At 36.9% G+C, this 26,401-nt stretch overlaps 1 protein-coding gene across 1 annotated transcript in view; it reads right to left on the bottom strand.

Moving 5' to 3' along the window:
• Positions 1–6,959: 6,959 nt before the first annotated feature.
• The window catches only part of RPRD1A (regulation of nuclear pre-mRNA domain containing 1A), a 72,772-nt gene continuing 53,330 nt past the window's right edge, over positions 6,960–26,401 (bottom strand). The window contains exons 7-8 of the mRNA XM_068563512.1: positions 10,278–10,475; positions 6,960–7,742 (exon numbers count right to left, since the gene is read on the bottom strand). Of these exons, the coding sequence (XP_068419613.1) occupies positions 10,326–10,475 (150 nt within the window). The 3' untranslated portion in view covers positions 6,960–7,742; positions 10,278–10,325. The remainder of the gene's footprint in view (positions 7,743–10,277; positions 10,476–26,401) is intronic.

Below are 26,401 nucleotides of genomic sequence, written 5' to 3' on the forward strand. Positions count from 1 at the left end.
CTCAGATCAGTAAGCCTAATGAAACCTGAGGTTATGAAACCTGGGGGAGTTTCATAACCTCAATTAAATATGTAAGCCTTTAGGCTCATGCAGGGGAATTATTAATTCAATCAAAGCACGAAAATATAGTAGATTCCAACAAATCAGTCCTTAGGTTTAATCTGTGAACAGAACCCTCACTTGAGTCTTTAACTTAAAGGTCCAGGTCTGAGAGACACAGCCAAAGCTGGGTGAGGGAGGCTCCTCCAAGGAGAATTCAAATATTTTACCTCAGCCAGTACGTAGTTCTGGCTGTTGCCTCAAATCCTTTACACAGTCAGAAACGGCATTCCTCAAATTATGTGGTTAAACAAACTAGCTGCTGCATTTACCCAAGAGTAAATCTAGCTAGTTAGCAGCAAGAACAAGTGGCATGCTCCTTGGTCTACAGTTCAGACAGATAGCTGCAATCTGTCCCACTCTCCCTGTCAGATAGTCAATCCCAGTCATGACAATATAGTGAAAGAAATCAGACTGCACATCGTGTTTCATTTTTATATGCTAGAGTCTTTATTTTACTGGTCCATACTTTAACAATTGTTGCAATTCAGTTCAGACATAGAGTTGGGTTTTCTGAAACTAAACATCATGTTCTATCTATCACAGAATTTCCAACAACATGAATAGAATAAAAAAAACTGCATCACCTTTTTAGCCACAGAGAAATATGTGTGTGTATATATACACACATACGTGTACATACACATACAGCTGTGGCTTGGGGTAGGGGCTGGGGGGCGAGGAACAATCCTCAAGACAGCTTCTGTCATTTGGCCCATGCAGCACGTGCTTGAAATCAGGTAATTACGTTCTTCCTTAAAATCTTACCCTTCTTTCCAGTAGACCTACCCTAAACTCAGCCATGTTATTCAACATGAGTAAGATCTAATGCCTTCAGATTTCCACTGAGCAAAAGGTATGTTTATATATACTATTTCATTTAATTTTCATTTAATTCATCAGTGTTGTTGTGTTCAGGTACAGAACACATTTAAAAAAATCTTTTTCATTGCTTATTTGACCCATGGTTAGTTGACAGAGATGAATTCAAAGGTCCTTCATCTTTTCTATAAAGGTCTAGCCAGCGGTTCCCCATAGACATCAACCATTCTTTTCTCAGTGTTCCACAACATTTTTCATACCACTTGTGTAGAACTTATGACATTATAATATAGTCAGTATCTGTTTCCCACATTAGATTCTGAGTCCTGTAACGGCAGAGCTGCATCTTACTCGTGTTTGAATTCTCTCAGCTTCTGGTATGGTAACTTCCATATATTAAAGGCTCAACACATTCGTTCAAAAACCATAGAAACTACATTTGCTGTATTAAATGGAAAGGAGGCGTTTATTCAGACACTATGCATCCCTATTAGTTGGGCTTCTGACAACTTAGGTCAATGAAATCTTGAAAAGCTGGACTGGGAATTTTGGACTGGGAAACTACAGTTTTCTTGGGGATCTACAAACTCTGAGACCACCTTCCTCTTACTAGTCACTACAGTTTAGTTGGCGCCATTTTTGAAACTGTAAAGAACTCATTAAACTTCTTCCTAGACAGCAAAGAAATGTATTTCAATTGCTGTTCCAACTCCAGCTGAATTTTGTTGGCTCTTGATAGTATGTCTTTCGAAATAGAAAGTAAGACTGCTTAATTTTTTTAATCTGAAGACCTCTGCAAACAATTACTGACAGTTTTCATCCTTTAGAAAAGTACACTGTGCATTCTTAGAGGACATAAAATACAAATTACAATTTCACTAAGGGGCATACAATGAAACAAGTCTATATATCCTTAATACTATACTTTAACAACAAATGAGATTTCTACTACAGTACCAAGAAATTATAAAGTGCCTACAGAATGCTATCATATCCACGTAATGCACTGAGTAATATAACAAAAATGGAAACCAAATCAATGTTCAAAAACAAATATGAAGGGGCTTCCCTGGTGGCGCAGTGGTTGAGAGTCTGCCTGCCAATGCAGGGAACACGGTTTCGAGCCCTGGTCTGGGAAGATCCCACATGCCGCGGAGCAACTGGGCCCGTGAGCCACAACTACTGAGCCTGCGCGTCTGGAGCCTGTGCTCCGCAACAAGAGAGGCCGCGATAGTGAGAGGCCCGCGCACTGCGATGAAGAGTGGCCCCCGCTTGCCACAACTAGAGAAAGCCCTCGCACAGAAACGAAGACCCAACACAGCCATAAATAAATAAAAATAATAATTAAAAAAAAACAAATATGAAATAGAGGAATATTTTAACCAAATGATGCTTAACACTGCCTCTAACTTTTTATAATGAAAATAACTGTTTAGAATTTCTAAAATGACAGCAAACAAGCACTTGGGAAATCTCTTCATTATATCTAACCTCATCAAAGTATTCAAAGGTAATTATTAAGCTGCAAAATACATATCTAGTGAACATTTCATATATGACTATGATTAAGTAACATCTAAAAATAAAATTGCATACCTATTGCCCTGGGTTATTTGAATTACCAATTGTTACATTGTATAACTACAAGGATTTTTAAACTAACTTAAATAATATGGAGCTTTTTAAAAACGCCCTTAAAAACACTTCCACTATATTAAAATAATTAGGTTTTCTGTTCAAATATTATTTCTAAGTCATACATTTTGAAAAACATACTAGCCTTAAAAAAAAAAAAAGCTCTAAGCCATGTTGCAAAACCTGCTGGTTAAGAAAAATTTATATTTTAACCAATCAATAAGCTCCATCATTAGTAGTTCGCTTTTTATTGGTTCCTGGTGGGAAAATTGCACCCAACTAGAAAAAGAGCTTTATTCTGTTGATGTAAAACTTTACCACAATTGTAATTGCTCTGTCCATCAATGCACATAAAAGCAAGGAAGAAAAGACACAGGAACTAGAAAGAAGTTAGTCTTTCTTCCTCATGCTAGCCAAGGTAGGGAGAGACTAGCAACTCTTAACAGGGAGAATGCTAAGCACTAATGACTAGGATAGGGTATCAAGAGCTATCAACTAGATAAAGGTACAAGGAACTGGACATGGACACGAAGTGTGCCTGAGGTCCTGCAGAGCTCAAATACCAGCTCAAAAAGAAGAATGAAAACTGAATTTCCCTCTGTTAAGCACACTTCAGCTGCAGTCTAACAGTTCAAATCACAAAACCACAACCAAAACCACAACCACCTTATGGCAGTTATCACCAAATTATGCAAAGACCCTTAAGAATCAAATAGCATTGTGAGCTCTCTGCTAGTAACTCGATCCCATAAAAGTATTACAAGATTTTATAACATAAATATCAAGAGCTGGAAAAAGGAGACACTAAATACTAACGTAATATAAAGCCATGTATTAATATATGATTTAAACGTCTTAGAATTTCTTGTTTAACTTGTATTTCCATAAACACATTTTATTTTAAAAAAATATTCCTTTGTATATTTGAAATATGACTTTAAGACAATCAACCACACTAAACAATACCAATACAACTGAATTTTTCTAGATACATCTGAATAAGCTAATGGCTCTGCCTAACAATTTCACTTAAATTAATTCAAAATTTCAATTTTTTACCTTTTCCATGATGCATAGAATTCAAATGTGAAATGTGTAATTCTAAAATTCACTTTAGTCATTCCATTTTAGTCAGTGATCCATTTATAAAAAGGGCAGTAAAATACAGTTTTCATTTTTGATGGCATCCAACAAGTTGGAAATAAAATCACAGGGACTTCAGCAATTAAAATGGCTAAACCTGTGGCGGTGTAATTATACCAAGGGCTAATCAGTCTTCTAGATAAGGCAGATGATGGTCAGAGCCCAGACTGCATTACTGTTTCTCCTTCACTCTACTACCCTCAGAAGAATGACAAGAGATGCACTAGACAGAGAAATGAAATAAGAAAATATGGAGAAATTTGCCAGGGTGGACAGAGTGGGGTTCCACTTATTTCCAGAGTAGAAATAAGGCAGATAAAAAGCATTCCTTGGCTTGTCAGAAAAAGCACACTTTTTTACAATTGCTTTTGTTGGACCAAGTCCTTTTATTCCCTCTAAAGTTTTCCCATACTTGAGAATCAAGTGTTGAGGTAAGGTGTTGGATGCCTAGAACAGTGGTACACAAAACAAACCTGGAACTTGAGTGTGCATTAGAATTACCTAGAGGGCTTGTTTAAAAGATACATTGCTGGTCCCCAACCTTAGATTTTCTAATTCAGTAGGTCTGGAGCCTGAGACTTCAGCACTTCAAAGAAGTTCCCAGCTAAGGCTAATAATGCTGGCCTATGGAACCACTGGCTTGGAAGAAATATGTTAGTTTAAAAATAAAAGCAAGCTTTGGTCAGTTCTAAAAATTGTTACTGTATACATTCCCACTAGACTGTAAATTTTTTGAAAGCAGCCATGCAGTTGAATAATCTCTGTATATCTCACAAGATTTAACACCATGCCTTAAACATAGTAGGTATTCATTAAAATGTTGTCTAGACTACCCCTATCAATAGTTCATTCTAACTCTACTTCGTTGATACGAATACAAATAATTGCTTTGAAAAAAGCAATTGGAAATCAAAGCAGGGACTTGCACAGATATTTGTACACCCATGTTTATAGTCGTATTATTCACAGTAGTCAAAAGGTGGAAGCAATCCAGGGTCCATCAACAGATGAATGGACAAACAAAATGTGGATAAACAAAATATCCATTGGCTAAACAAAATATTCCATTCTATATCTATACAATGGAATACTACTGAGCCTTAAAAAGAAGGGAAATTCAAGGGCTTCCCTGGTGGCACAGTGGTTAAGAATCCGCCTGCCAATGCAGGGGACACGGGTTCAAGCCCTGGTCCGGGAAGATCCCACATGCCACGGAGTAACTAAGCCCATGTGCCACAACTACTGAGTCTGCGCTCTACAGCCCACATGCCACAACTACTGAGCCTGCGTGCCACAACTACTGAAGCCTGTGTGCCTAGAGCCCGTGCTCCACAACAAGAGAAGCCACCTCAATGAGAGGCCCTCACACTGCCACGAAGAGTAGCCCCGCTCAGTGCAACTAAAGAAAGCCCGAACAGCAACAAAGACCCAGTGCAGCCAAAAATAAATAAATAAATAAATTAAAAAAAAATGTTTGTGGTGAGAAACTTTATTAAAAACAAGAAAAAGGAAATCCTGACACATGATACAACATGAATGAACCTAGAGGAGAGTATGCTAAGTTTAATAAGCCAAGCACAAAAGAACAAATATTTTATAATTCCACTTATATGAGGTACCTGGAGAAGTCAAATTCATAGAGACAGAAAGTAAAATGGTTGCAAGGGGCTGGAGGGATAGGGAGTTATAGTTTAATGGGTAGAGTTTTAAATGGGGAAGATGAAAATGTTCTAAAGATGGATGGTGGTGATGGTTGCACAATGTTAATCATCAATGTATTTAATGCCAGAGTACACTTTAAAATGGTGAATTTTATGTTACATACATTTTACCTCAATAAAAACAACACACAAGACAACTGCGTAAAATATCTTTTCATAAGCTCCCCTCCTTCACCACACTTCTAGCTAAGATGTTACTTTTTAATTTGAATACTTGCATGTTATAATTTCACTATAACTTCACATGTTATGCAAAATGTGGATATGGTGATGATGGAGCTGCTACACAACATATCAATATAACAGGCAGCATTATGTAGTGGTTCAGAAGCACAGGCTCAGAGTCAAACTTGGAGCTGTGTCTGAATCCCAGCTTCACCGTTTGACTTGCTCAGGGTCACACAGAATTTACACTGTGTCTTAGCTTCCCCATATGTAAAACTGGAATAATCAGAGCATCTATCGCAAAGAATATGTGAAGTGCCTAGAGCAGCCCTGGTGTACAGTAAGTACCATAAATATGTGACCTACCATCGTTGTATGTTATAGACCATAATTTGCTTCGCAGGGCATTGTTTCTCAAAGTGCAGTCAAGAATTACCTGCATCAGAATCATCTTGGTAGCTTGTTTAAAATGCAGATTTCCAAATCTATCCCAAATCTTCTGAAACAGAATCTCTGGATACAGGTCCCACTGTATAAGACCTACTGCTGCAAGGGGGGAAAATTGGAATGGGAATGGGAAGCACCCGGATTCAGATAAAGTGACCAAAGGCCATCCAGGAATGGAGAACCAGGGGCACTAGCCTAAGGACTAGACCTCCCAGACTGTCTAGATAAGAATCACAGAGAATTCTGATTCAGGAGGTGTGTGCCCTTTTTGCAAATGTCCCAAGTGAGTCTTATGAAAGGAGTTTGGCAAACACTGCCCTAGAGATTCCCTCAGATTTCTAGTATTTTCCAATTCTGCTTTAAATTCAAGACGTGGTGAGAGGACCTGTACTCCAGGGATTTCAAGGTACCAAGCCAATCTGTTCACTCAAAAGCACTACTTCTGCGCAGTAGGTCACAAAACAAGATATGGTCTCGTTCTCTGCCCAAAGGAACCTGCTATATACGGAACTGTAAAACCCATACTTTATTATCTTATTACTTGGAATTGCCTGAAATTACCTGGAATTTTAAATCATGAAGCAAGTCACGGACTTGAAAGTTATTCTAGAGCAGTGGTTGTCAAAATGTGGTCCCTAAACTCAGCGGCATTAGCATCAAATTGTTAGAAATGTAAACTATCAGGCCTTATCCCAGAACCTCTGGGGGTGGGGCCCAGCAACCTATAGTTTAATAAGCCCTCCAGGTGATTCGGATGTTCGCTCAAGTTTGGTTCCCATTGACCAAGCAAGTAGAATCTCCTTTGGCAGTTTCTCCACGGTAACATTGCTGGACACTTCCAGTACTTTGTTTCCCTCCCAGTCCATCAATGTATCCCGGCCCACCCCATATCCAATTAAACAAATTCACAAAAATAATCTACACATCTCAAAAAGAACGTAAAACTTTATTAAGAACATCTTATATTGTCATCAGATACCACCAAAGAAAAAGGGGTAAAGAAATAGGGAAATTTCATCTTCCCGTGTGCTACTGCCACCTCAGAACAGACTCATGTGTGGATGGCTGGAATTACAGACGGCAACGAATGCTCTGTATAAATAAATTCAGTAAGTAACACAATGCTCCCTTTCTATACAGAGAAGAATTGGATTTACACTTTAAAAAGCTTTGATACAGCGCAACAACTATTAAACAAGACTACATCTTAGGAGCTACTTCTTAATAGAATACAAAGCAGTATAGAGCTTTATGTTATTTCATATAATATAAATTTTTTGAATGGAAAATTCAGAAAGGACATTCTAACTTTCCTAATTAATTTGTACTTTTGAGTGTTTTCTTTCTAAAGATTTCTCAGAACCAGTTCAATAATGATAATAGATGAGTTGCTCATCTACAGTGACAATTGACAACCTAGGTTTGTTATCTTAATTTTGCAGATCAGGATGACAAGGTCATCCCAGCTGTTGCTGATCCTGAAGGAGTTCTTACAGAAAAACCCTGATTCAGAGTGCATGTGAGAAGAGGTACCAAAATAGCTGCACCTGGACTGGTTTTCCTAGAAAGGGAGGTTGGCTGTTAAGCACAGCTGATGTTCTCAGGCTCCCGGGTTCCCCCACGTGGTTCTTTTACTTACTGTAATGATGGAAGGAGCAGAGGGAACGCCAGGGAATCTGTTCAAACTGCCACTCCAGACAGCTCTCTGCACTGTTTGTGGAGAAAAGAGTGATGGTATCCATTCAAACCAAAATACCCCTACTGCAAGTATGGCGACATGCTTTTCTCTTGAGGGGCCAGGCCAAGCTGCACTCAAAAATGCATGATTTGCCTCACGTACACAGTGAAGAAAATGCTCATGATTTAGAATCTGGTATTATAGTACCCCCAGCTAGCCCCATTTCTTGAGAAAATGTAGTCTCCCTTTTAGAAAGGAAAGCTATTTACTGCTAAGGCTTACCATGTTAATTATCATAAGGCTGAAAACATAACTTCTAAACCAGACCATATCATTTGCGTTTACAGTCAGTAAATCAACCAACAACTGAAGGCTTGTGGAGGACTGGTCAAAGGGTGAAACTGGGAGTAGGATTCAGGTTGAGTGCTATCACTTATCACAAATCACATCAAGCTCTTTAAAAAATAATGCATTTTTATCATAAATATTTAGAGCAGATACTGGCATTAAAATCAGTACCTAAGTCAGAAGTCTGTCTTAAACGGTGAAAATATTTCAACAAACTTCTAATTGGTTTCAAATCTTCCCAGGAGTACATAGTTTATAAATTAGTTTTAAATGGAAAAAAATGTATTTTGAATAGATAAATCAACACTTCAGCAGATCATAAATAAGGTCAAGATGCTGAAAATAAATTAATACACAAGTTTTTGTTTTCACTTTAACAAAGATTAACTTACGTGGCATACTTTTACAACAGGTATAACCAGGTTTTAATAATTGTGCATTGGTTACACCCTCCACCACCATGCTGAATCTTTTTCTTACATATCCTACACCTAGGGACAGAAGTACACAAGACAGACATACACACACCCCAATGTGTAAGTCTGGCTGCTACCCACCATTTTCTTAGCGACGTTACAAATGTTGGTCAGGATCTACTACCAGTAATTTGTCAACCACATTACAAGTTAAGTACATTCATGGTTAAGTGGATTAGATTCCTGGGTGAGCTTTCTGTGGTAGTGTTCACAGGGAATCTAATTACTACCGTTCCTGTGAAAAAATGTGCCCCGAGTTCCAAAAGTTGACTAAAAAACCTTGGAATATAAGCCATATGTGGGAACTACTTCTCTGTGTTTCTGTTTCGGAGAGGTCAAACTGTTAAAAGCACTGTTCCCAAAACTACTGGCTACTAAAAATAAATATTTGTCTTCTCCTTCACATATAAATTCATTTTAGCTATAATCTCTAATACTGAGAAAGAGTGAAGCCATTCAGACTAGTGAGACATAACTGGCTTGTGGGATTTAAAAGATGTTTTATTGACTATCTAAGTTGAATCTTCTTACAACGAAAAGAAAAATGTCTAATATGTAAAGTAATGAATGAAAAAAATGTTCATCCTAAGTCATCACTGAGTACAAACTCCACAGCTTAACAATGTGATTTAAAGAGAAAGCAGGAGAGCATGCAACTGCTCTAACACACAGGGTTAGAAATAAAAGGTAAAAAAAAGTACATTTGTTTTGGTAATTCTAAATATACAAATATAATATTTACCAGATCTACCCTGTAGTGTAGCACTGCTTAATTTCCAAATATACAGTCATTCAAAAACCTTAAGGAAACGTTAAAAATGTTCCAGGCTACTTTACTGAACATTAATGAATATTGTGTTCTTGAGATATTAAAGCTAAAAATACTATTGTTTTTAAAGTTAAATGACTAAGAGAATAATAAAGTATCATTATTCTACACTTCTTTTAATCCCACAGATGGCTTTATGTCGAAGGGATCAATTATGTTAAAAGGAGCCTGATTTGACAACTAGAAATCAGTTCTAGAATCAGAGTTGTTCTCTTGGTACAATGTCAAAATTTATAACATTTCCAAAGCATTTTCATATTAATCTATCCAAATAATAATAAAGTTTATTCAAGGGGGTCCCTATTTAACACTCCTTTTATTCTACACTGTGGCAGTTGGAATGGAACCCCTATAGTGCTGTTGTGGAAAAGTTCTCTAGGTTCTGATCTGACTCTCAAAATGACATCCATGTTTACTGTTAAATTACTGACCTCTAGGAGATAGGAATCAAAGGCATTGAGAGGCACAGAACTGATATTTTGGTTGGGAAGAAGGGTGAAAATTAAGTTGGAACACTTAGTCCCTTCTACAATCAAGTCCTAACTATACCATAATAAATTCTCAACGAACTCCTGATTAGTTCTTACTCTTTAGGAATTACATACTATACAGTGATTAGATACTGAAGAAAATAAAGAAAATCATTTGAAAATACATGAAGAAATAGAAACATGGAATTTCTCACAAGGCCCTGAATCAAAAAAATTTACAAAAGATCTTTTGAAAATAATCACTATTTGTGAGCTTATTAATACACAGAGATTCACTTTGTTTAAACTAAGTCATGTTAACTTACCAATAAAATAGTAAACAAACCAACATTTTAAACAATTTTATAAATTACTTATTTCTTTTTGTTAATGTCACTCTCTCAACAATATACAAAAATAACACTACAGGACTATCCACCTAACCTGTCTCCATCTCTTGCAAAGTCCTGGGCCCTGGAAAGAGACTGGTCATCAATCTTCACTGTAGATGTCCCCCGCAAAGGGCAGGTGCATGTGGCTGCCAGTGACATTGGGCAATCGAGACAAGTCCGGCAGGCTCTGGATCCGGGACCTGAGTTCTTTTCGCACCAGGGAAACTCTGGCTAACTTGCGCTTGTATTCCTGTAACATCAAACCACTCTCATTAGCATTTCTGGGAGTTCAGAGAAGAGCTATCTAGCTAATGCTCTGCATTAAATCGGGTAAAACATTCAGTTTATGCTGAATAACGAGATTATAATGTGAGCTTTAGATCAAAAGAGGGACTTGGGAAATACTCAAGTAGGTAAACTCATAATAATGAGTTATTATTACGAAAAACCACAATCGTAAGCTGTTGTTTCACACCTGTAAGAAGAAGACTGAAATATTAATATACTTAACCGCAGCATATAAGATTTTCAGGTATACAGGAGCTTGGATAAGAAAAAGTATATATTTATTTTCACAAACTGAAACTGAAACTTAGCACTGTTTTCAATTGTGAATGTTGGCAGCAGACCACAGGAGGAGCATTATCAGTATCTGTGAGTTTAACAGAAACCAGTTGCTTCAATAGTACTTTACAGTGTTTCACATCTATCTTAAAATATGGTTTACATTTTTGACTACTTTGAAATTATTAGACCAACTGCTACATGTAATTTAATATATCAGTAAAGAAGCAGATATTACTGTACAAATTCTATTATTTCAATAATTCTACTTCAATATAACTTGTTTCCATTGTAATGCCATGCATTTTACTTTCTACATTTAAAATATTTAACTTGAGAAGGGGTCCAAGGCTTTGCCAGATCACCAAAGGATTACAACGGCACCAAAAAAAGGTTAGGAAACCCTGCGAACAGCAGCCTAAGGAGTCAGAGACTGGAAACTAATTAAGATCATGTTTGGCTTAGGGGGGAAACAGCCCCCTGTTCTCTGTAGTGGAAATATCTTTTAACTGAAGTTTCCAGACTTCAACAAGGAGGGAGGAACCTTCTTTACTCCATCACCTAGTAGAGGTGGGATGTGAAGAGGGGACCCTAGAAACTGGGTATTATTCCCTCTATAAAGCCTACAACCCTCTCCTTCCCTCTGACCAAGGGTGATCTCAAACAAGACAGACCAGGTGAGTGATAAGCTTTCATCTGGGGTAGAAGGTCTATCCACAGAGAGCCCTTCTTCTTTAGCTGTTTCTCAACTCTGACGGAATCACCTAGGAAACTTTTGAAGGCACTCAGAATTTTCAAGAGAACTCCAGCCTCACTATCTATCAATTAAATGAGAATCTCTGGCAGTGGATCCAGAGCTCTCAAATTTTGTAAAAGCTCCCCCAAAGGATGCTAATACACAGCCAACTTGTGGCTACTTCTCTACAGTTTTTCTGCCTAAAATGAAATCAGTTGGCGAACTTTCTTTGTGTTACTGAGCCTCCTCTTTTAAAGAATAACTACACCTGGGGAAAGGAGTTTGTCAGAATTACTATATCCCAACTGCTCTAAGGGAATGGGGGAAAGGAGAAGATTTCTGAAGCATGGGGAACTGGGCACAATGGCAGACAAAGCAGGCAAGGTTGAAAGCTGGACATGTTCTAGGATAGCTTTGGGCACATAAGAGAGGGGTCAATCCTTGCCATGTCTGCCCGTTCCTGAATTTCTAATCCATTATGAAGATCAAGGTTGAGTAAAAGAGAGTTTAATTGGGATCTATAACCTCAAGGTAACATTTTCCTGTTCCCTTTCCCCCTTTGCCAGTGACACTCTGGAACACCAGGTAGGTTTCAGCATAACAGCTCAGAGTGGCAAACAAAAGAGAGGCACCAGAGTATTTCATTCTAGATGCATACTTTTCACTTGGATCTCCATACGCATCTCATTTAGCACACGTGTCTTCCTCAGAACATGCTGATAGGGGGGCAAACACATATCTCCATCTGTCCCACTGTTCTTACTAAATCATTCTTTAATACGTAACACCTAAAGTACTCTGGGGTCAGCATGACATATCCAGATGCTGTTCAAACATGCTCAAAAGTAATTACTCTCTGCTCCTCTCGAGGCTAGATGTTTTGAGAAATGTCTTATGTGCCTTTAGTGGTCATTACTGCTCACCCTAATTTCTAGTTTCTAGCATCCAGAGAGGCTGTACTTCAATTATTAAGGTTTATATTAATCCTTTGATTCAAAGGATCTGTGGCAATTATTGATAAAAGCCTTCTACCAATTGGCAACACTGCATACAAAAAAATTGGTAAACATCAAAAGCTGCCATTTATCGAATGCCCATAATATGCCAGGCATTAAAATATGAACTCATTTAATCCTCTCAATAATCCTGTAAGAGCGGTTATCCTTCATAAGCGAGTAAAATCGTGCTTTACTAAATTAGGAACAAAAGTAGTAATCAAAAGCTTTCTGCTACAGCCACAGGCAGACTTTCATCTGAAAGACAAAAGATTTAAGTAGCTCTGGTTAACTATTTGATGTTAGCCTGAAGAAAAAACCAGATGAAACCTGACTAACTACCCAATTCTATGATCCAGGCCATAGTCCCCAAACTTTTCAATTGCCTCACTGGTGGTCTAGAAAGAGGCTCCAAGATTCCACAAGTTGGCTTCCTATGGCAACGATGCTTACAATAAGATGTGTATATTGTTTTGATTCTGATGTACAATAATGATAGTAATTCTCTTAGGTCAGAATCATCACAGCACCATGAATGAATGCACTCTCCTCTTTCACAGCACCTTTAGAAAAATGTTGCTGTCTATTTACAATCCTCCTCTCTGCCCTACAAGACTGCAAGTGTTGTGATGGCAGTCCCCAGCATATGGCTAGTATATATTTATTAAGCACTGGAGATAACAGTGTTAAACAAAACAGATGAGGTCTCTTGCCTTTACAAAGCTAACATTTCAGGGGGAAGGAGGCATAAAAAACCATAAATATCAATATTATTTCAGGTATAAATACAATGAAGAAAATAAAGTTGGGCAATAGGAGAATAAAATACAGCAATGTGGGGGGGAACTCAAGGCTACTTTACAAGTAAACAAAAAAAGAGAGGATTAAGGGTTCAAAAATTTTAAGTTTAAGAGCCTGAGGGCGCCCTTCCTCTGCTCAGCCCCACTCCGTGAAACACAGGCTCTACCTTAGACGCGGAAGCTGAGAATACTGGGGCACGGATAACCCTTGCCCCCGATTCAGGAGGTGGTGGTCTTCACGAGAAGAGGCAAGCCAAGAGGAACACAGGCTCCTGCACCCCTTCCCTTCACCAACAGCTCAGCTCCTATAGCAGGGGCATCACTTAAAGAAAAGCTTGCCATTGTCCCCACTCCTAGTTCCACAGACCTGACTCAAAGATTTTGCATGAGAAAGCAGCCTCCTGGTGTCATAACAAGTATCTAACACTGACCTCAAAACAAAATCAGTGTCTGGAAGGGATACCTGCACTCCCATGTTCATCGCAGCATTATTCACAATAGCCAAGATATGGAAACAACCCAACTCTTTGTCAACAGGTGAATGGATAAAGACGTGGTACATATATACAATGGACTATTCAGCCATGAGAATGAAGGAAATTCTGTCATTTGCAACAACCTGGACAAACCTAGAAGACATTACGTTAACTGAAATTAGCCAGACAGAGAAAGACAAATACTATATAATCTCACTTATATGTGGACCCTTAAAAAAAAGATGAACTCACAGAAACAGAACAGAATGATGGTGACCAGGGACTGGGGTGGACGGGGGGGGGGGGGGGGGGGGTGGGAGATGGGGAGATACTGGTCAAAAGGTACAAGCCTTCAGTTATAAAATGAATATGCTCTGGGGATCTAATGTACAGATGGTGATTATAGTTAATAATACTGTGTTGTACACTTGATAATCTGCTAAGAGAGTAGACCTTGTGTTCTCATCACCAAAAAAAAAGTAACCATGTGAAGTGATGAATATATTAATTAACCTGATTGTGGTAATCATTTCACAAAGAACACATGTGTCAAATCATCCCGTCGTAGACTTTAAATATATACAATTTTATGTGCCAATTTTACTTCAATAAAGCTGGAGTGGGAGAAAAGAAATATCTCTTTTTATTCTCAGTAAACCAAAAAAATTACCCTAAGCATGAAAGAGAAAACACAAACGTGGATCCAGTGGCATGCACGTATCAGGGAAAGTCAAAGGTGTGGTAGTCTAATCCGATAAACGCATCAATAGGTAAGGCCGCTAAGTCCCTTTCAGTTTTCTCATTCTTTTCTAACTAAACCTGCATTTTGCAAAAACAGCTTTCAAAAGACTTTTGTGTTTTAACCCAAATAACCTTTTTTTTTCCTAAAAGAATTTACCTCTGTTCCAGCCCCAAAGAAGGGGAAGGACCTGAAATTTAAATTAAAAAAAAAACTGCTGAAAACCCAAAGCATTAAAAAATTAAGCCCCTTCCCTCAGCAATAAATACTGAACTGCTTTTACTGCAAAGGTATAGTGTTCTGACTATTCTGTGTATTTAAAAGTCTTTTTTATAATTTTTATTTTTTAATTGAAGTATAGTTGATTTACAATGTTTCAGATGTACAGCAAAAGTGGTTCAGTTATATATAATATATAGATAAAGAATATATCTATATATATTCTTTTACAGATTCTTTTCCATTATAGGTTATTACAAGATATTGAATATAGTTCCCTGTGCCATACAGTAGGTCCTTGTTATCTATTTTATATATAGTAGTATCTGCTAATCTAGAATTCCAAATTTATCCCTCCCACCCTGTCCCCTTTGGTCTCTTTCTTGTTTTGTTCTCTTCTCCTGTGCTCTGATGACTATTTTTAGTATTATGTTTGGATTCCTTCTTCTTTTTTGTGTTTATATCTATTATAGATTTTCTGGTTTGCGGTTACCTTGAGGTTTTGGAATAGCAGTCTATACATATACGTGATTGGTCTAAGTTGCTGATCTCTTAACTTCAAATGCATTTAAAATACCCTGCATTTGTACTCTCCTCCCCTCACAATTACTGTTTTTGATATAATATTTTACATCTTGTTTTGTGCATCCCTTACCTCTTTATTGTGGACAGATAATTTTACTACTTTTGTGTAATTTTACTACTTTTGTCTAACTTCCCTACTAGCTTTGTGTATGGATGATTTCCTACCTTTACTGTATGTTTGCCTTTATCTGTGAGCTTTTTCATTCTGTAATTTTGTTTCTAGTTGTGGCCTTTTCTTTTTCACCCAGAGAAGTTCCATTAACAGCTGTAAAGCTGGTTTGGTGGTGCTGAAATCTTTTACCTGTTACTTGTCTGTAAAGCTTTTGATTTCTCCATCAAATCTGAATGAGTCTTGCTGGGTATTCTTGGTTGTAGGTTCTTCCCTTTTGTCACTTTAAATGCATCATGCCACTCCTTTCTGGCCTGCAGAATTTCTGCTGAAAGATCAGCTGCCACTTTGGGAACCAATGCTTCACCTCATTTCCTGTTGACTGTTTACATGAGTCATTTTACTTCTCCCTCACTATTCCCCACTCATTCAACAAGGTCTGTATTTTTGTTCTTAATTTACTTGCCGGTATCACCACCACCAACACCCTAAAACTGCAAACCCTCGTCTGATTATATTTCGGCATTAATGAATCAGGAGGTGTTATCTATCTTGCGTGTAGTTAGAGTGGGTTACAGCTAGGTTGAAATCTGAACCACCACTAGAAATGCTTTTCTTTACAGCTAATGTTGAGTATATATTGTGTCCAAATCTCCATTTTACAAGACCTATTTTAAGACCAAACTTTGCCATAGAAACTTTTCCTACTTTAGTTTCACACTAACTTTCTATGATCTGCTACTATTCAAGTTATTTCTCAACTTAAATACTACTATACTGTTTTCTAGTTTTCATAATTAGGGGGAAACACACCTTGTGTGTATCTATATTCCTTACAGTGTTCAGCAGAGCACTGGGTGTGAACAGGTCCCCCGTCAATTCTCCTGGGCATTAGGTCAAAAGATCTGGATACAAGTACCACCTCCTCAATTTACTACCTGTAATCTTAGGCAAGGGCGCCCTAAAATTATCTAAGCCTCAGCTGCTTCCTTTGTAAAATATGGGTATCTATTTTATTGGGCTGTGAGGCTTAAATAAGTTAATGTGGAAGTTTTCAAATTATGAAGTGCCATATGACTGCAGTTATCATTCTGGGATGGTATCAGGACCATCTCGCACCAAAAACAGCTAAGAGGATAAATTTCCTAAAGTTTGGAGATCTTATTCATTTTAGGGCTGATCCAGATAGTTGTTCTAATATTTCAGTTGCTTAAAATAAACAGCTTAACTATTTCTGAATTCAAATAAATATATATATATATATATATATATATATATATATATATATATATATATATATATATATATATATATATATATGGGCTGCCTTTATCTTGCACATGCTACTAATAATTCTGCTCTCTTCTTTCATACATGACTCTGACTTAAAAAAAAAAAAAACTTGGAGAAATTCAACTGTACCCACATGTACATCTTTAGTGGCCATTAAGGGTTGTGGTCAACAATTTCAAGCATCATGCCTACCATATCACAGCCCCTTCCTTCCTACCCACTTCCTGAGAGACAACTGCTGCAGCAGAAAGAGGAATATATCAAGTTAGGAAGCCCAATCCCGATTCTAGTGAGCAAGCTGTGTAGCTTTTGTAGGAATCAAGTTTGAGTGTAATCCAGATTCCAGAATGCTCTGAAAACAAGGCTTTGATAACTCATTCTCTCTCACTTTTCATTTGTGAAATCAATGTTTAGGGTGCCTTTCAAGTATAACAATATGGGCTGGACAACCCCCAGTTTTAAAAGACATATGAGGATATTTTTTTCAGCCAAGAAAACATGGACATCCTAGCATTATAGTTAAAGACTTTCTCCACAATAGCATTTCTTAAAGATGGAGAGAGTGATGTAGTATTTCCATATGATACCTTATTTCCATAGTATTCCACAAGCTGTGTCTATGCAAACACCTAAGCAATTTAACTTCTCCCTTTGTATCTCACTGTATGTATCCTTAGTCTGAAATCTGGTTGATTCCGTTTTGGCTACTTAAAATTTACCTGTTACATCATTTTTTATCAGTCGTCATAGTAACTACATATTTGAGAACAAAATAAGTTGGTCCTTGGGTCACAAAAGCACAAATTAACTTTGAAGGTGGAGCTAGTTATCTTCATTCAAAATAGTATCAAGACATAATCTTCAGAACATATTATAGAACCCCTTAGGTTGATGGTAATCTTCATAATCCTGGTTCCTTTTATTTGTTCTTCTGCAGACCCCTAAATGGTTTTGTTCTTTGATATGTATTTCATTATGTCTTCTGCCTCTCTTTAGATGTTAACAAGTCTTTCTTAAGTGACTTTCTTCAATATAACTATTTAGAAGCTCTCATTCTCATTTTTCAGGATCCATCATAATTTACTTCATTTTGCTTACCCTGGGGTTGGGGCTCTTTGCTAGATTAGACAGGAAAAGTTAATTGAAGTATCAATCAATATTTTAAAAATACCACTTATTTTCTTAAAGAAGGCCAAGAAATTCCATGATGTCGGGGAGATTAGTTAAGTCTGTTGCCATCTCCAGGTTAACAGAGTGTAAAGCAGGTAAAGATCTCAGTGGTTTGCCCTAAGTTGTCTTCTAGAAAACAAATACCCAAACTTAGCTTGGGATCAAGTCCTGCAATTGTTAAAAACTATTGTATATATAATTAAAATATTTTAAAAGTAAAATATCGAATCCTTTCTCATTTCTTTCCACATTATCCCACACATCTCTGATGGAACCATTTTTCCTTGACCATCTGCAGAAAAGTTACCTTTTAGTGGGAAATACTTTAGTGTAAATGAATGTCATCTAACAGACTGTCTTATATCTTGCAGTTCCTTTGAGGGCTTACTATCATTCTCTTAAATAAGTATTCTACAATAAAAGCAGATTTTACTTCTAAAATATTCTTGAAATAGGTAACTCCCACCTGTTAATAAGTTATAATTCTATTACCATGAAGGCTCATTAGCCTTCTGGATTAACAAGTAGAAAAAAATTTTAATATTTTCTCAGGGACTTAGTTTTCTGCAAGGAACCCAATGCCTACCTGGCTATCGACTGGGTTTTTAAAAAATCAAAAATGCTAAATTGTAATGAGGGTAGATACTGTTATAAATAAGCTTTATACATGTCTAGATTTGAGTGTGACCCCAACCAAGATTCTGATGTGCTTACTAAATGCCAAATGCTGTTCTAAGTGGTCCATTTAATCTTCATAGGTAGAGACTCTTATTATCCATGCATTACAGATAATAAAACTAAAGCACAATTAACCACTAATTAAGAAACTTCCTCTTAAGTCAACAGACAGGGTCAAAAAAGCTTGAAACCTAGACAGTCTGGCTTCAGAGTCCTCATGCTTAACCATTATGCTATCTTGCCTCTTGTATCTTGGAATTGTTATTGGGATGGGTATTCTTTAGAAGTGTGTTATCCAACTGAAATCTACCTTACATGAAATATAGGATCACCACAGTCACAGGACTAATGGTTATGTCCCTAAAACTCAAAATCCAACATGTTTAGGAAACAAACTGTGACTTGTATTAGGTAGTCTAATTCTGCCATTAAAACATCTCTGGAATCCCCAGTAATGGAGAGGAGCTGTCATTTTCTCATGAATAACAGCATATGGGCCTAGAGACATTAAAAAAAAAAAAAAAAAAAAAAAGGACTAATAATAATAGCAGCAACATACAGAAGACACAAGGGAAAAGAAACAAAAAAAGGCAAGGGGCTAGTCCAATCAGGAACGATGACCAATATTCCAGGAAAGTTGAACCTATCACTAATCATCAGTTTTGACCTTGGAGGGGTAGGGGGAGCCAGGAGCTGATAGGCAGCATATCACTGAGGTCATTTCTCTGTAAGCAACTTCAAAATCAAGTGGGAAGAAGGAATTTAAGGAAGTGAGATATAACAAATTAATTTTTCTACTTGTCTGATATTTAAATTAGGAAGTAGACTTAATTATGCTTTCTATAAATTTTCATTTTGTGTGACCTTTTAGCCTAAATTATTTTCATTTTCTGTGTGACCTTTTAGTCTCACTTCCTTAGTATGTATTACCCAATTACTAAAGAATCACACTATTTCAGGATCATGGAGGTCAGCCAATTTGGTATTTCCCAAATTGGGTGTCCCATGGAACATTGTTACACAAGGCTTTAATAGGCAGGCCATAAATCAGAGGTTCTGGGCTGTTTGGGAGCACACATAGTTTCTCTGCTACATCCCTGCTCCAATCTCCAATATGCTCATGTCCAGAGTGAAGCTCCAAGAAGGGAATCTGGTTTGTTAACATTCCTCAGAAACCTGAAATACATGTTTGCTGAATATATACTACCATCTCCCATAGCCAGTTGTTTACATATAGAATAGTGAGGCAAACATTAGACCCAACATTTCTCTTGTCCTTGTCACTCAACCTCTTCTTGACCACCTTCAGTAACAGCAAACACTACTTTACCCTTCACTTTTAAAGAACAGTTTCACTGGATATAGAATTTTAGGTTGGTGTTTTTCCTTCAACACTTTTCACCCCACTCCCTTCTTGCTTGTGTGGTTCTACTGAGAAGTGCACTGTAATTCTTAGCCTACAGGTAAGATGTTTTTCCCCTCTGGCTTTTTTCAAGGTTTTCTCTTTGCCTTTCATTTTCTGCAGTTTGAATATGACACGCCTAAGTGCAGACTAGATTTTTTGATATCCTGTCAGGTGTTTGTTCTGTGTTTCCTGGGTCAGTGGTTTGATGTCTCTCATTAACTCCGGAATTTCTTGGCCATTATTACTTCAAATATTTCTTCTGCTTCATTTGTTCTTCTGGTAGTCCAAGCACATGCATGTTACACTTTTCCAAACTGTCCCACAATTCTTGAATGTTCTGTGTTTGGTTTTCGTTTTGTTTGGGAGGGGAGGTTGTTGCTTGTTGTTGTTCTATTTTCTTTTTGCATTTCAGTTTGGAAAGTTTCTACTATCAAGCTCATTGATTTTTTCCTCAACAGTGTCCAGTCTACTGAGGTGATCATCAAAGGCACTTTTCATTTGTCAGTGTTTATTTCTAACATTTAAAATTTGCTTTTCTTTCTTAAGCATGTTCACCTCTACTTAAATCTGTTCTTGAATGGTGTCTACTTTTCATTAGAGCTGTTAACATATTAATCAGTTATTTTAAATTCCTGAGCTGGTGATTCCAGAATTTGTGTCATACAATAATTTGTTTCTGATCCTTGTATTGTCTCTTCAGGCTGTTTCTTGCCTTTTGGCATGCTTTGTAATTTTTTCAAAAGCTGAACGTGATTACCAGGCAATAAAAACTGAGGTAAATAAATCTTTATTGTGAGGTTTTACATTAACCTGGCCAGGATTGGGGCTGTATTTAAGGTTTGCTGTAGATGTAGATAGCTGAGGCTGAAACATTAAGTAGTCCTTTCACATTAGGCCACTTCTAATTGCCAGAATGGTCTTGCTTGTCACCTGGAACATATCCACTGGTCCTAGGTTCTGCCTTCTTATGTAAACCCAACTCTTCCCTTCTGATAGCTTTCCAAGCATCTGAAGACAGGTAGCACATAAATTATGCCTGTCCTCAAGTCTAATCTCTGATATCCCCATTTGTTCAACTGTTCTCCAACGCATTTTGTTTCCATTTTCTTTGCCATCCTGGCCTCTGCCTCTGAATAAACACTGTGGTAAGTTAATTCCCTTTACTAACGCAGAATCCAGCATACATAAAGTTATGTTCAATACATAAATCTGGCTGTTGTTTAACCAGCATCCAATAAAATAGAACGTACTTTCCATATTCTGAACACTTAGTGCAGCTTAACACTGTTTATGTTACCACAGCTATGTCACCATGCTAACAGCTACATGACTGCTGCTTTCTTCCATGAAGTGATGCCAAGCCAGGTCCTGATCATGTTGATGCAGTTAGCTTAAAGGAATCTAAATGTAGGAACTGACAGTAGAAATTTTTAAGCAGAGAAAAGTGATAATGAAAGCAATGCAAGATTCACATTGATTCCCATTCAATTTGCACTAGTTATGGACCAATGGTTATTAAACTGTGAGCCAAAGATGCGTATTAGAGGCAGCCCTAATTCAACTGAAGTTGTAAGCAAATTTGTGCGTGTGTGCATTTTTCAAAGCTGCTGGCAACTCAAAAAAGGTTAAAAAGGGCCATGTTCTCATATTTCTGCAATCTTTCTGATGTTTCATGAATACACCTTTTTAATCAAAGAAAACTGAACACATTTAGCTATGGCCCCAAAAGTCAAAAGGTAACTAAAATCTCTTTAGGAATTAGAATATAAAGCACATTATTGTAGCATACTGTGTTTAGCATCTAATAAGTTATCAAAATTTATCAAATTTTCTGATAATGACCTGCCTAGTTAATATATGTGCATTTTCATTGTATGTAAATTACCTCAATTTTAAAATGTACTAAGTTTATTAATCCTAAAAAAAACCCAGGACTATTACTTTATATTGGAATAAGATCACTGGATATTAGAAAGATTCCAAGAATGGAACTGGCTTTACTTTGAAGCAGTGCCTTTCTCCATAACCTGATCTAAGCATGGCTAAATTTGGGAGATACTTTACAAAGAATTTTTGCTTTAGGAAGTTATGCCTGACAGAATTCTGTCTGTGAGATTGTTAGTGTGAATGACATAAGGCTCTCCTTAAAATTTTGATTAATTTAACTAAGAGGTTCACATTTTACTTTATCAAATCTTGTGTGCAATGATATCAAAATTACCAAGATAAATTCTAATATGAATCTTACTTCAAAAGTAAGGAGTGGATAAATTAGAAGGTATAGCTATCAAAAATACCACTCCCCCAATAAATTACAATGGTGTACTGAAGGACTTAACTTAGAGAGACAATGAGGACTTGTAGTAAATAGATAACTTCCAATATTCTTGATAGTAAATATCTCCCCCCCACCCCAATCTGTCACATGGACCTAGTTCTTTCAGTAAATCCAATAAGTACAACTTATTTATCCTGATGTGGATAAATGGACCTTTTTAAAAGTTCCACCCGTCTGAAATAAAGGAAACAAAAGATACAATAAATGCTAGCCACCTATAATGTTGTTAAAAAATCACTTTCACAAACATTTTTTAAAGGATGAGACTGAATATACACAACTATTTAAAACAAACAAAAAAAAGAGTGGAGTGCAATACATTAAATTAATAATAAGTGTTTTCAGAGGTTGGTGTAAACTTTTGAGTTGGGTTTTTTTTTCAGTATTTTCCAAATTTTCTATAATAAACATGTATTGTTTTTATGATGGGAAAGTGTTTTAGGAATAAAAGGCAAGGAAAAAAATTTAAACTGCATATTGCTTTCAAAAGATGAATTTCTAAAGTACTCAGAAGTTTCTAACTATAAGAAGGGAATAAGGGAAAAGTCAAAAACACTGAATTTTGGAACTTAAATAGATCTCACCAATCATTAGGTTTGATATCTACATTTCGAAGATGAGGAAAAAAGGGCTTGCTATTGCACAGTTTCTTCAAGTTCACACAGTAAGTTCTAGAACCCATAACTCTCAGTTCATTATTCTAATCCATACTCCATACTCACTGAAGACTAACCAAGATAAATACTTCAGTTGGATGTAAATTTGTACATACAGTATGGCTACAACTGTCTAACATTTTTTATAATTATGCTTACAATGGTGTTTTTAATCTATGATTTTTATAAGATTAAGGAAATACGATGAAGTGTTATCAGGAGCTAAGTGGTTTTAATGTATTCATTTTAATGTAATTAATGTACTTTTCAAATTTCCTTTGAAGATAATGTTAATTAATACTTCTGTGCCTCAGTGTTCTCATTCATAAAACAGGTATAATAATAGTAATCCACCTCATACAGTCACAAGTAAAAATATGATCAGTACCTAGAATGGTACCTGCACACGGAGTAAATGCTAAGTATCAGTTATTATTTTATGACAAAAATTTAAATCATCTCCCTTACAATGGAGTTTTAAGTGCAATAGCAGGTATCAGGTTAGGCACTGGTAATTTTTCACCCACATAATGTATGGAAATGTTTCTCTTACGCAGGATTGGGATATTGCATTCAAGAGGCCAAAGAATTCTGGGAATCTAAAAACTAATAATCTCTTAGAGGCTTCAAGAGCAGGGTTTCTTGATGAATAGGAGTTTTTGTTGTTGTTTTCATTATGAGTGTAGACACTCAAATGAAGGAAAACTGTGCTCACTGATGAGTCAGGAAGGAGTAACAACATGCGATTGCAGAGAGAATGAAATCTAGCAGGCAGAGCCCGAGCTGACGTCCTCAAAGTCAATCTACCTCACTAGCACTAGTCATCCAGATGCTCCACTCCTTCCTACAGATAAATCCTCGGACAGGTCTAGGTAGCGAGCTGAGGAAAAAGAGTCATCTGGCAATACCAGCTGCTGGATGGGAACCAACATTAAATTCTGGCAGGTGTGAAGAAAGCTGTACTCTTTGTTCCTATCTTCTTTCTTTTTCCCAGTTTTCCTTCTTTCCATCTTTTTTCTCTCCTCTGTTTTTGTTCCTTTGCCTCATGCTGAGTTCTACTGTCAAAGGAAACTCTTAGCTCTGTTATCATTTACAACACAAAGTTCATTTTGTGTGAAATGTACATATACTATATACCAGTATACCTAATACTATGTATATACACTATATACAGATAATCCTAAACAGCTTTTGTGACACCAAATTCAGATTTTCACACATTGGTTAGCAAACAGGTCAAAGCTACCCTATCATGATACTACTGTCAACATTTCAGTTTTGTACAGCAGTCTGAGGAGTTACGTGGGTGCTGATACTTGTGATAAAAACAAACAAACAACAACAAAAAATACAAGGATAGAAATCAGACATGCTAAGAGTGGCAAATACTTGCCACACAGATACTCCCTGGACTTTGGCTGGCTTGCTGTATGTTCCATGCTAAAAGATAATGAAAACAGAATTTTACTATTCTGAATTGGGATTTTGTCAACATCAAAAACTCCAGTAATCCAAAAGTAAAGGGAATTTCACAGATCCAAAGAGAAGACGATAATGCTTCTTTACATTTCATGAGAAAGAAAGAGAAGATGGCAAATTGTTACACATTTTTTGCTTGACAGATTGAAGTTGACGAGACTGCTGTCAAAATCAGCACTGCAATATCCAGTTCAATAAAAACTAAATCCTTCAACTTGAAGATCAGTTCTTCCTGACTATATTATTTTTAAATTGCATTGTCTATATTTAATTAATTTATGTCCTTACTAACTTTATATCTCAAATAATACATGGGGGCTTAAAAAACATCAATAACTACAGCAAGGAAGTTTGTAATTTTAAAAAATCTCTCTGGGCAAAAACTGTCCCTCTTAATATATGCTTTTGTTGCTAAAATTTAGTATAATTTATTTTTATTCACATTTTTAGGAATGCATCATGTGCCAACAATGGAGCACTGACTTACTACACTACGTTTAAACTTCATCAGCACAATTTTAGTTTTTCAAAATCTCACAAAGTATCTCACCTGTTCGACTGTTCCACTCTCACCTACTCTCATTTCATAGCCATTGAGGTTTTTATGTCATTGCTTACATTGTTTCCTTGCTTACTTGCCTAGAATTCCCAAACATTCCTTTGTTGATCAGAATAAAACAGTACAGAGCTTTTCGTAACATGGCTGTGAGGACACCCTGTTTTCTGATCAATACTAATTAGGGATGGGACAGGATCTTGAGGTGTTTAGGCGTTTTCAGTAGTTTACATTACTGTGCTGAATTCTCTATCAACTATTTCCTAGGAGAAAAGTTCTTCCCTCTGAATCTGCTGTCTTACGTACTGTCCTTCCAAAAATGTTTGATGGTTCCAGTGATGTTACTATCTTTATGTAATTAGACTGTATGTACAACCTACTTGGGCTGTCAGTAAAGTGGACAAGATCCAACATGAATTATCCCAGGGAATGGTTTTCCAGATACAGATGATCCGCATCCCTCCTGGGCCTCACCAGCCTGGAGGAGACACTACCCTTCTCCCCTGTTCCAAGCTTCTACAAAGACACAGACACCTCACCACTGCTACCTGGCCCAGGAAGGGGGGGAATGCACAGGAGTCGACCTCCCTGATTGTTTCCACTGCAGCACCCTTAGTCACTGTGTGTTGTTCCAACTTCCTTCTTCCCAGTGTTCCACTTCTGAGCATAGAGCATTTGTGTAAATGCGATGCTCCCACCTTTAAGAGGGCACATGCCAGGATGTGGTTTATTTCTTCAATTCAATTCCTGTCAGTAATCCACCTTCTAAGAAGACTGCCATTTGAGGGAGGGGGGCACCTACAGCATTCCTTCTTAGAGTGGAGTTATTACATACCTCATATGTAATAAATATAATTTCTCCACTTTATCTACATCTATCTTTTAAGCAATCTTTATCAATCATTATGAATAGAACTTTCTGTGACAACGGGAATGTTCTGCATCTGCACTATCCAACAGAGTAGCCAAGAGCCACATGCGGCTACTAAGCATCTGAAATATGGCTAGTGCTGGTAATTTAAATTTTATTTAATTGTAATTAATTTAAATATCACTGTGGCTAGTGGCCACCTACTGAGCAGTGCAGCGCCTTATCGCTACATTTCACCTCAACCCTCCCATTTCATCTCTCTCCTTCCATTTCATTTCTCTTCCTGTTTCATCTCCCTCTCTTCATTATATCTATATATTTTATATTTATGTAATATATATGTAACATAAGATGTACACATCTTTATTATATAATTATATGATAAAGACAGACTAACTAGGTTTTATAATTTCTTTAATATATATTATCTTTTCTATAAGTTCTAGGAGGTGGGAAAAGCTGCCACTCAGTCTAACATCGTGAAAAGAAATCTATTCTGCTTTTGTT

This window comes from Eschrichtius robustus, chromosome 14 (genome assembly GCF_028021215.1).
Source record: "Eschrichtius robustus isolate mEscRob2 chromosome 14, mEscRob2.pri, whole genome shotgun sequence".
Classification (NCBI taxonomy): domain Eukaryota; kingdom Metazoa; phylum Chordata; class Mammalia; order Artiodactyla; family Eschrichtiidae; genus Eschrichtius; species Eschrichtius robustus.